The 12,847-nt window shown below is 34.2% G+C and overlaps 1 protein-coding gene across 19 annotated transcripts in view; it reads right to left on the bottom strand.

Moving 5' to 3' along the window:
* BAZ2B (bromodomain adjacent to zinc finger domain 2B) overlaps window positions 1–12,847 on the bottom strand; it is a 296,342-nt gene that overhangs the window by 132,145 nt on the left and 151,350 nt on the right. For all 19 annotated transcript variants that reach the window (XM_055307809.1, XM_055307825.1, XM_055307810.1 and 16 more), the window contains one exon: window positions 3,087–3,230. In XM_055307809.1, coding sequence (XP_055163784.1) covers window positions 3,087–3,228 — 142 coding nt within the window. In that variant the 5' untranslated portion in view covers window positions 3,229–3,230. Of the gene's footprint in view, window positions 1–3,086; window positions 3,231–12,847 lie in introns of those variants that run through there.

The following is a 12,847-nucleotide window of genomic DNA, read 5'->3' as shown; positions in this document are numbered from 1 at the left end:
ATGGGATACTGTCCATTACAAAGGTTCTGGTGACATTTCCTATACTATTCAGGGCCAGAAAAAAAGTTTCGTTTTCTTCTGAGGAACTGATATGCTTACTAGCAGTGGTGTGTGAGTCATGCAAACCATTGTTTTCTTTTATTCTTAGTGGCTAATTTGGTAAGTTTTTTTTGTTCAATAACATTGGCTTTCTTTAGCTAACACCTCTTCACTTTTTAAAACCTACATTTTGATATTTTAGTTACTTTTTGTTTATTGTACCAATACATTTACTGAAAGCTATCCCGAACTATTTTTTTAGAAGTAGGCAAGTTATTTTGTAAAAATCATACCTTAAGGGGGAAGAAATGTTACTCTTCTGATAAAAACAACAAAACCCATATGCAGATAGCCTTAGATCAATCAATCATTATTTAAATGTTGTTTTCTATCCTAGTTACCATAATAAAATTAAAGGTGTATAAAATGCAATTCTCCCAGGTCTCTGCACGTTATTGCTGGGTAGGATAAGAACACAAAGCCTAGACCACCCTTTAAGGAGGCTGTTTCTCAGGAATGCATTTGCAAGGAGCAACCCTAAAGGATGAAGCAACATCTTAAAGATGAAGAGTGGGTATGCTTCTATTTTTATGAAAGCAATGGATTCCCCAAGTTCAGTATTCTTCAGCTGTGACACAAATCCACTGCATTTATAAAATTCAACTGGGGCACTGTGTTGCCTCTGTGGGACTTGGGAGGTGTGGGGAGCCAATGCCAACATGATATTTGTGTTATTTGCTATGACGGTAAGTAATAAAACTTCTGACCCAGGAGTTTCAAGTCTTCTGCCAGCATCCATAATAGTGACAGACTAACTTGTAGGTAGGTTTAATTCCAAGCCCTGACAAAGTATTCTCTCAAAAAAATTAGTTGATCATTCAAAGTTTGAAAGCAGGCTTGAATTACATCCTTTGTAACTCAGAATTCCTATAGACATACCATTAATGAAGATGACAGAGAAAAGCCAATTAAAATAACTGTTTAAGACAACAGAATGTCCTCAAAGGAGCCACTAAAGAACAGTTGAGGTTTTGACATTTTAAAGATGAAAACTGTTCTTGTTGTCTCTTACATCAAACAAATTGAGGAGATTTAACTTGTTTATTAAGACAAAGAGTTCAGGTCCATTAACACTTTGCAATCTTTTTTGTAAAGGAAGAGAATTATCAGAATGAATGTGCCAAAAAGAATGAGTCAAATAAGAGAAGAAGGGAAAATATGATACATAGAGCTCTGTGGGACAACTGAGTATTCTCTTAAGCAACTTATCAATTGGAAGCTAATGTAAAACTTTAAACATAAATCATAACACTGTGAAAGTTAAAAACAAAAACAAAGCATTTTCTTAGGAAGTTTAAAAAACTCATGCTATATATACTGAAAGTATAATGTGTTAATAACTGATATACTCCTGAATAAACACAGAAATAAAATATGCTTCCATTCTTAACATAAAAAGTCTAGAATTTTTTCAGTTGGTAAATAAATGACAAAAATGAATTCCTTTCTAGACAAGGAAATTTCTGATGCCACTCAGCAACTCAGCATACTCCATCCCTTTTGCAACTTCCAACTACTACTAACAAAAAATAGTGCCTAATATGTAACTAATCAAAGTTGTAAGCAATTCATGTGTCACTAATTTAGAAAAATGAGAAATTAGTAACAGCAAAGTATCCAGAAAACTCAAGAATGCTACTGAAATCTTCAATATTAAAAAAAAAATTCTCTAGAAACATTATATAAAGACTAACTCAGAAGTAAATACAAAGTTGCATAGCAGATTGGAAGATCCACTGAAATGAGTTGACAACAAAGGGAAGAAGAATTATAAAAAGCAGGGGAAAATAATTACAAAGGTACAATTGTGTGCAATCATTTAGACAAACTTAAGATAAAATAGCATCACTATTTTTGAACACAGCATATCATCAAAGGCATTCATCATTTCATATATAAGGGAAGTGTGCATGAAGTTGTACAAGGACTCAACCAAGACTGCACAGAGTGCAGGAGAACAGGGATTTTATTTATTTTATTTTATTTTAATAAAAGATTATTTTTTCCTAGTTATTTTATAATCACCAATTTTAGAGAAAATTATTCTGATAAATCAATGACAAAATGACATTCTTGTCATTCCACTGATTAAAAAGAATAACTGAACAAATATATGTTTGATAATTTACTAAGGTATTTTGTCAACAAACATTCCATATATATGCATTTCATTTATCCAAAATTTTAAATCTAATTTTAAAAAAGTGAGATATCACTTAGTTCTACTGCTTATAAACATGAAATACTCTATAAGACAAAAAATATTTAAGGTTAAAAAGCTTCCTACTGATAAAGGAATAAGTTAATCATACTAACGTGTTTTCTTTTTTCAAAGAAAAAAGAAAAAAGGATGTATTCTATCAAACCTGTGTTTGGGCAAAGAGTGATTTTGGGCAATAATTAAAAATACCTTCTACATAATAAAATTTATGATATTTTCACTTCTGAAATAAAACTCTTATTATTGTCTTTTTAGCAATCTAAACTTTGTTCATGTTGAAAAGAAACTTGTCAGGCTATTAATTTTTAAAATATTTTCCATTGAGTAAATGATCTCCCTTAGTAAACATCTATGAACTGGGGTAGTCGCAGTTTGGAGAAGGATATTTCAAATACCAGAAGCACATTTAGAATAAAAGGTCCATAGCATTGGTAACTAATCTTACCACCAAGGACTCCTTTGTATTTCTTCACTCCCTCATGAGCCTATTGTTTTAAACATTTTGTGTGTGCTCATTTATTAATTGAAATGGTCAAATAAGATGTTACAATGAAACTCTCAAAGAGAACTCTAATAAGCATGAAAAGTGCAACCTCAGTGTGCTGGTAAAATCCAGAAAAAGCACAAACTGGATATTTAACCTAGTTATTATTCAACAGGTCAACAGAGATAATGAAAACATTTTATTTAGAGTTTAATAAAACACTATGAATGCAAATTAGTAAATGGACGGCATTCTAAAACTGAGTTAATAAAGGGTATTCACCACATGGGTTGATTGTAGAACTAAGTGAAGCAGCTCCCGTGGAAAGGCCGCCTTTTGAAACTGATGAAGCCACAGAAGGTAGAGAAGATGAAGGTGTAGTAGAGGAGGCTGTTGAGGATGGTAACCGTTCTCCAGACTCCATGTCTATGAGAGGGAGAAAAATGTTAATTCTCAGTATTAGATAGTGGAAGTATTCAAAGAATTAAATATATCTTATTATTAAAATAAGTCAAACATTTAAGCATACTTTATAAATATGAAATAATTTCAAAACGTGTTCTTCAGAAAGATAAAATATGGAATAAAAACATAAGTATAATTTAAAACACAAATTTATGAAATGAGATTAATCTTAAGTATACCAAACCTTATTTTAATAGACTTGCATATAACATATTAGCTTCTTATTCTTCCTAAATCACCTCATCATCTATTCACTTACAACATAATACCCATATTATCTTAACAAATCAAGAAAGCAACACCACATTTGCATCTCCTAATTCCAAGTCGGTAAATCTTAAGCATCCAAGAATCTGACCTGGTAATCTCTATCACAGCAAGCACTTCTCCCTCACCAAAAAGATAAATACGTTTTAGAGCAGTTAGGAACATTAAGTTTGAACTATAGTTAAAATGGCTTTAGTATGACCCATTTATAATGACTGAGCCACTTACATGTATCTTTATTTATCTGCTTAGCTATTTTAGGTACAATTTTACAATGGCCTTATTGCAAGTTTATGTTGTCATTAAAAATCTACAGTAGAAATAGGTGAAGGCGGATCAAAAGGTGCAAACTTTCAGTTTTAAAATATGCAAGTCATGGGAGGGGCACCTGCGTGGCTCTCAGTGGTTAAGCTCAGGGTGTGATCTTGGGTCCAGGGATTGAGTTCCGCACTGGGTTCCCTGTGAGAAGCCTGTTTCTCCCTCTGTCCATGTCTCTGCATCTCTCTCTGTGTCTCTCATCAATAAATAAATAAAATCTTAAAAAAAATAAAATAAGCCATGGGGTATAATGTACAGCATGGTGACTGTTCTTAGTAATACTAGAGTGTTTACTTGAAAGTTGCTAAGAAAGTAGATCTTAAAAGGCCTCATCACTAGAAAAAAATTTGTAACTATGTGATGATGAATGTTAAGTAGGCTTACTGTGATGATCATTTTGTAATATCCATCATACTCTACCAGTGAAACTAATTTCGAATGTTATCCCGATAAATTTTTAAAATCTAGAATAGGTTATGCTTATTTTAATACTTTGCATACACTGATCCTACAGGTAGGCAAGAAAATCACGAAATTCACAACTGCTTTAATAAGTACACAATTTATAGGAAGAAACAAAAAAAGATACTGCTCATTTACAACTGAACTTATGATCAACCACAAGTAAACTTTCACCATGAAATCTAACTATAAAAAAGGTTTCTGTATGGAATTCTACAAGCAAATCACATAATTACTTTATATTTTCTAAGAAAAATAGTTTGATTTAAAAATATTGGCCAATTAAAATAATGCGGGGTTAATATATAAATATTGATTTAATCCATATAGTATCTAGATGATTTTTCTCATAAGATCGATACATATAATAAAAGGTTATCTCAGATTGACACATAGCATCATTGGTAACCATTTAAGTAAGTTTCCCAATCATATACAGAACTTCTTTTTTTCTTAAGATTTTATTTATTTATTCATGAGACACACACAGAGAGAGAGACAGGCAGAGACACAGGCAGAGGGAGAAGCAGGCTCCATGCAGGGAGCCCGATGTGGGACCCGATCCCAGGTCTCCAGGATCACACCCCATGCTGAAGGCAGGCACTAAACCACTGAGCCACCCAGGGATCCCCCCCAATCATATATAAATTCAAAAACTTCTCTTTATATTCTGGCACCACTGTTGATCATCTCTACAGATGATGATACTGCTAAAATGAGCATGTCCATATTCCTAAAGAACTTTTCTTTTTCTTCATCAGCATTCATCATGGAAAAGTGTAGTTGATCCTGATGGTTACATGAAACTAATGCTTAAAGGGCAGGTTTTGGGTCATCAAACAGTCACCAATGAGCTTGGAGACGTGTGGCTGGTCTGATGGCAAGGCCCATACTGACATTTTCTCCATTAATTGTTTTCACCAACAAGTCTCATTTCACTACATACAAAAAATATGCATCCTTTACCTAGGTAGAGTTTACAGAAAAAGGTTATTTTAAAAAATTTAGGGCTGGTAACCTCACCATCTTAAAGAATTGTAAAATGTACTAATTAAGTGTAGTATTTTAAAAAATAATAAAAAGGTTTTTTTTTTAATTTTATTTTTTATTTATTCATGAGAGACACAGACAGAGAGAGGCAGAGACACACGCAGAAGGAGAAGCAGGCTCCATGCAGGAAGTCGGATGTAGGGTTAGATCCTGGGACCCCTGGATCATGCCCTGGTACAAAGCAAAGGCAGCGCTAAAGAGCCACCCAGGTGTCTCGGAAAGGTTTTTTTTTTTTTTTTTTTTTAATTTGCTTTTGTACTCCACAGCAAAAATAATTTGGTGATATAACATAGATAAGCACTTTAGCTGAGTACCTGGCATAAAAATATTCAAAAAATAATAGTCATTACTCTTTTTGGGATAATAAATTATGAACCCTATGTATATTTCTTTCTGTCGTTATAACTTGATTCAGGACTAAAGCAAGTGAAACCCAGAAAGCAAAATGAGCAGTCTCTACATATCACTTATTGAAGATCTTTTCTAGGAAATAGTCATTAAAATGAAAAATATACATACAGATTCTTGGATCTTACAATCTACTTCTGAAATCTAGTCTGCAGAAATAAAAGTAGGTTCTTTATTATAACATTGCTTAAAAATAGAATTTAAACCTAACAATAAGGATGAGTGGAACTATAGCTAGTAGTATAAGTTAGAAGCCTTTTTCTGTTTCAGTAAAAGTGGGATTCTCTCTTTTATTCTTGGTTCCTTTTGTTCATTTAAATGGAAAAGGGCGTAACTTTCTTTTTTTTTAATATGCCTATGCACCCATTTTCTATAGAAGTTCTATTATATATATTATTCATGTATTATTTTATTTTAACTATTTTGATCTTAGCAATGCAGAGATAGGTCCAGGAATGCTGCTAAACTTCTCCAAAGCACAGAACATTCCCCGCACAGAATTACCTGGCCCAAAACGTTAGTAGTGCTAAGGTTGAGAAATCCTGATCTAAAGTATCAAAAATTGTTATTACTTGGAATTCAATTAACTAAAACTTTCTATTAAGTAGTAATTCTAGGGATCCCTGGGTGGCGCAGTGGTTCAGCGCCTGCCTTTGGCCCAGGGCGCGATCCTGGAGACCCGGGATCAAATCCCACGTTGGGCTCCTGGTGCATGGAGCCTGCTTCTCCCTCTGCCTGTGTCTCTCTCTCTCTCTCTGTGTGTGACTATCATAAATAAATAAAAATTAAAAAAATCTTAAAAAAATAAGTAGTAATTCTATATAATTGTTATAAGATGATTCAAACTGATTTATTGACATTGTGATAAATGATAACATTATCATTATATTCAACCTATCATTTGTGTCAAACTCTATTATTTTACATTTTGTCCTAATTGTGTGAAACCGATAATATATGATATGTCATTAATACATATCAATATTTACTCAGACTGGATAGCATGAATTGACTATATTTTATTAAGATGATATTTACCAATAACAATTTGAGAACAGACAAAAATTGGAATTACCACAAACAACTTCTTTGCTGCACGATGATTTTCCATACTCCATCCAAAAAAATATTTAATGATCATACCATTCAAATTCAGGCATATCAAAGTTCCCTTTTGTTTGATCACAGAGTTTATGAACACTGACAGTTGCTAGGTATAAACCTGAACAGGTGCTCTTAGGGAAGGGCAAGACATGTTGGCTAACAAATACAAATGTGATCAGCTGCCCTTTGTTTTAGTTGCATGATTCTTTAGTGCTGAAAGCACAGCTACAGAATAAATTGAATATTCAGAAAGTAAACATAAAAACAGAGTTAGATATTTCTCCTAGAAGGTGTCTTGTCTTTATCTTTGCCAACAATACCAAAAGTTCTCTGTGGGAATTTAAAGCACAAAAGTAGATTTGGTGAAATTTTACTTCTCCTTCCAATGTAAACTCAAATGAATAACAATAATCAAGGACAATATCAGGAGGTAGTCACTATGCTGTTCCTTTTGGTTTAGTAGTACTACTAACAGTAGATTTACAAGTCCACTATGTTCTAAAAATTCTGAAAAAGGCTTTTATATAACTATTTCTTTAGATAACTCCCAGGCAGCTGAACCCTCAGACAAATAATATTTCAAGATTTTAAGTAGCAAAACAAAAACAAAAGCCAAGAAGACAAACACTTTTCTGGTAAGGGATTTCATGACATAGGAGATAAGGTAGAAACACCTTACTAGACATTAAACAAAATTATAGAATATGTTTGAAGGACAATCATTCTATTTACAAAACTTTTATTTACCTACATTTTCAAAAATGGTTACTTTGAGTCATTAGTATATGCAATTTAAATATAAATATAAATATATAAAATGAATCAATTTCCTTTGCTGCTTCACATATTTTAACACCACTGTAAAGAGTAACAATTACATACCCAAACACAAGTGGGCTGGCAATCAGGGGCTCTGTGTTGCAGCCTGTGATCTGGAGCGTCTCAGACATACTAAGTACTAGTTTCCTTATCTGAAAGATGATAGGTTTGAACAAAACTAACCCTCAAGTCACTATCAGAGTTTATCAACTTGATGGTAAAAACCGAAACAAAACCTTCACATTGCATTAAAATATTTAATAATTTGGGGTGCCTGAGTGGTTAAGTTAGTTAAGAGTCCAACTCCTGATTTCAGCTCAGGTCATAATCTTAGGGTCATAAGATTGAGCCCTGGTACTCAACAGGGAGTCTGCTTGAGATTCTCTCTCCTGCTCTCCCTCTGCCCAACTCCACGACTCTCTCTCTAAAATAAATAAATAAAATTTAAAATATTAAACAACTTAATTCCACTCTTTGCTTATCCTCCCTTTCACTGGCCTGGTTCTATCTCCAAATGCTAAATTATAAATTTCTGCTAAATCTTTTCAAGATATATTCATCTTATTTATACCTCAAGAAACTTGGTAAGAAAATTATCCAAAAAAAAAAAAAAAAAGAGAGAGAGAGAGAGAGAGAATTATCCAAGAGTAAAGCAGTGATTTTCACACTGTTCAGTAAATATCTATTCAGAGTATTATTTTCCATCCAAAGGATTAAATATTACTTTGCAATGAGACATCTGAGAAAGAGGTTATCCTAAGATATAAAAGAATGTTATAGAAGATTTGAGCAAAATTTAACATGTATAGATCAGCTCAATTGTGGACAGAGTATATGAATTTAAATATTGACTAGGATTAGAAATTTCTAACAAGGATACAAAAGTCAAAAGAATAAAAAGAGAGACAATGTCCAGTTAATTGTTCCTTTCATCTACACATGCAAGGGGTCCCAAAACACAAGCAAAAAGACATAAAGCTTTGCTTAACTAGGAAATACAACTAAAATCAACTGGAATTTCTAAGATATTTCTAGAGAGTAACTGAGGCTGATGAGTAAGAGGTTGAGAAAAATAAAGCAGGGTAACAAACAGAAGTCATGTTAGTTTATGCAAGATATCCACATATCAGAAGTTGAAGAAACAAGACTCCAAGTATTACATGTCTGATGAACTAGAATAAAAAAACTCCCTTTCAATGGAGAGAAGCAGAGCTAACCTAACAGGAAATATTTAACAAGTTAATTCTACTTTTTCCTTATTCTCCCTTTCATTGGTCTAGTTCTATCTAGATATTAGGCAAACAAAAAAGCCACATCAAAGCAGGTTAAGAGGCTGACATATAATCTTGCTATAAAATCTCACTCCTGGCATGGAGACCCACAACCTGGAAGGAACTTAAAATCCAGAGGAGCAAAGGGTTTCCCTTTCCCTGAGGAGCAAAAGGTTTGAGCCCCACATTGGGCACCCTAACTTTTATGACACACACTTGAGATGAGTCCCCAAAACAACTAACTTTGAGAACCAACAAGGCTTGCATCCCCAAACCTACAAGACTGTAGTGACCTGAGAAACTGCTCCTAAAGGACTCACGCTCAGATTCACCTGCCCCAGGACCCAGCTCAGAGGCGGTGAATCGTGCCCAGACCTCAAGTGAAGAAGGCTCACCTGCTTATGTTAAAGCATCGGCATAGGAGAGCAGCATCTAATTTAACACACACATCCAGGAACCTGCTGGAACCCTATACAGGGATGGAGATTGGCAGATGTCATTTTCACACTTTCCTCTTTCTGTGCTCCAGAGCACCAGTATCTTCCAGAAGGAAGCCTTTACATTCAACTAGTGCCCCATTTTTAAAGGCTGCTTCCTAGAGAACACCTCTTGATTGCCTAGTTTTGGAGGGAAGGGGAGACTGTTTACCTCATTTCACACACTGTAATAATCACACCCCTATCTAGTACACCGATTAATTTTTTTAGTACACCGATTTTTATGACTACTTTCTGTAGGGGATACCTCTACATCACCTGGCTCTGGTGGGCAGAGGGGCTTACGCTCATGGATCCAGAGGGCTGCAATAAGTGGAGAAAGGGTTCTTAAACAGCTACCATCTCCAGAAGGAGAGGCAACAGATGCACAGCTTGATCTTTCTATGAGGGAGGTTTATTAGCCAATCACGAATTCAACCCAAGGCGCAAGCTTCTAATTAATCATAAATTGAAGGGCTGACTGTAATCTTTTCCAGAAATTTTGAGGGTGCGTACTATCTTGGAACTCACAATTGGTCACACTCTGGAGTCCTAGTGTCTCCTAGAGAGGAGTTTTATACACATATGGTATCCTAATTTTTATGTCTGCTGCCCTGGTTTTTGTAGCTGTCACCCAGGAACAGCTCTTCATCATCTGGCTCTGATGATACATGAAAAGATGTTCAATATCATTAATCATCAGGGTAATGCAAATTAAAACCACAAGAAGATGGCATCTCACATCTCTAAGAATGGCAATTATCCAAAAGACAAGAAATAATGAGTATTAGCAAGGGTATGGAGAAAAGGGAATCCTCGTGCATAGCTTGTGGGAATGTAAATTGGTACAGCTACTAAGGAAAACAGTATGGAGGTTCCTCAGAAAATTAAAAATATAATGACCACATGATGCAATAATTCCATTTCTGGTTATTTATCAAGATGAAAACACTAACTCAAAAAGATAATAGGCACCCCCATGTTCACAGCAGCATTATTTACAATAGCCAGCATGGAAATAACTCCACTATCCATCAGTGAATGAATAGATTAAGAAATCGTGATATATACATATAATGGAATATTACTCAGCCATAAAAAAGAATGAAATCTTGGCTATTTGTAACAACATGAATGGACCTCTGCAAAGTAATTCAGAGAAAAACAAACACCATATGATCTCTCTTATGTGTGTAAATCTTTAAAAATCTAAAAATAAAAATTTTATTAAGAAAAAAAACAAGCACATAGATACACAGAACAGACTGGTGGTTGCCAGAGGTTGGGGTGTGTAGAGCAGAAGGAGAAGGGAGCGCTGTTTTTGTCTTCTTTTGAATTAAAAAATGTTCTGCAGAGTCTTAGGTATTTTTAAGTGCCTTGGAAGAAGGCAAGGAGAGGTAAAAGTCGAGAGTATGATTCTAGCTCATATGCTATTAGATTCCATTAAAGGTCCTCTTTTATCTGTTTTGTATATTGAGATTCCTTGTGAGATTTTGTTTGGAAAAAAAAAAGGGTCCCATTGCCCTATAAAAAGTCTGCAAGCCACTAAAGGATCTCTGTCTCATATCACTTCTTACTAACATGGCCATCTGGCCAGTCTTATCTGTTGTGACTTCAAAATCTGAGTCCCCAACTGGAAGTAGACATTTTCACTCTTCCTTGGTCTTTAAATCCTAATTTCAAGCCATTGCACAATGTGTTCTCAAATTAGATCTCATTCTCCTATGAGGAACATTCTCCTAATTCTGCACCCCAAATACCCTGACCCTGGTAGGCTGAGTTAATCACTTACTTGGGGAAGTTGTAAGTGACGCATCTTATTATCTATTATCTCCTTTTCAATATCCCCATGGATACTCAGTTCTCTCTTTTCTATCTTCATTTGTTTTAGAGAGGAAAGCAAAAAGTACAAAAAAGCAAATATAAACAAAATTAAGATAATTGTTGAATAGAATGCTTGGCTCTATCGACCTTAGTAACTGCCAGTTGGGAGGTTGGGAAGGACTAAGTGATGGATTTACAGTATAGCAAAACAATTTCTTCCTCTTAGAAAATTTAAAAGCTAATGACTCATCCTTTCCTTCCCAACTGTTAAAATGGAGGAGGTGGACTTCCTTCATTCTGTTGAACTAATTATCACCTTTTCGCAGCTTGTCAGAATCTTTACTCCACTGATCATTCTTTCCCTTTTCTGTATCTCTTATTCTACTGGATTCTTCTCAGTTTTCTTCCATCTTTAAAAACAACAAGAACTCTCCTTTGACCACTCATCTCTATTTTGCCACCTCATATTTTCTACTCATTTTCAACTAACATTATTAAAATGAAATTGTCTACTTTTGTGGTTTCCTTTTTTTTTTTTTTTAACCTACCCTTCATAACTTCACTCACTCCACTCTGACCCATCATTAGTATGACTTTAGTGCTGGGATCCCACTGCTAAAACAATGCATGAAAGTTAAGCAAAGTCTAATCAGGTGAATCTATAGCTCACCAGAAAGAAAGATTATAAAAAAGAATACAGAACTTAACCAGGAGACAAAGAGAATTTTAAAATAAAAGTTGGCAGCATTCTGACTGGAAGAATGCAAACAAATCAGATGGAAAAATTTACACAATAGTATCTTTAATGCAGGAGGCAAGTCATGAGACAAACCCTGTATGTAAACCACAGAATTCACATCTCATAAAGGGGGATGAGCATGTACATATCTATCCTCCTGACCCCCAAATCCCAGTCCATTACCAAGTCGTCTTGACTTTACTTCTACCATAATTTGAAATTGATCTACAGTTTTCCATCTCCATAGTACCACCGTGATCCAGGTCATTAACAGTTTTCCTCTAGAAACAAACATGTCCCAGTACCCCAATCCCTCTTACTAACATTCATTCTTCACAGAGGAAACTTTGTTAAAAATATAAATTAGAAATGGCACTTCCTTGTTTAAGCTTTTCAATAAACATTAGTTATATTTAAGATAGACTACAAAATCATTGATAGGCTCTATAAAGTTTCTCCTCAATATTTTTTGGCTGAATGAGCTAAATATAAAACAGGAAATTATAGAGTCATTTTTTATAGTCGTAACTGTTTTCCTTTGAAATTCTTATTAAACTCTAAAGAAAATTAAGTGAAAAAACTGATTTGAAAAAATAAGATGAGGATATTTAAATGCTGATCCTATTATTTACTCTTTTGAATTTCTGTTTATAATTAATAATCTGAAAGAAATTAAAAATACATTCACCAAATTTTCAGTGCAACAATTTTAGTGAAATTGTTTAATCTATGGTAGTCAAAATATAATTGATAATAGATATATTGGAAAACACAGAGTTCAAAAGGAATAGGTTCAAAGTTGAATAAAGGACCAAAAGCACCACAAATACAAGATTGGGA

The sequence above is a fragment of the Nyctereutes procyonoides genome, unplaced genomic scaffold (assembly GCF_905146905.1).
Source record: "Nyctereutes procyonoides isolate TBG_1078 unplaced genomic scaffold, NYPRO_anot_genome, whole genome shotgun sequence".
Classification (NCBI taxonomy): Eukaryota; Metazoa; Chordata; class Mammalia; order Carnivora; family Canidae; genus Nyctereutes; species Nyctereutes procyonoides.
This window is presented reverse-complemented; position numbering and strand designations above follow the sequence as displayed.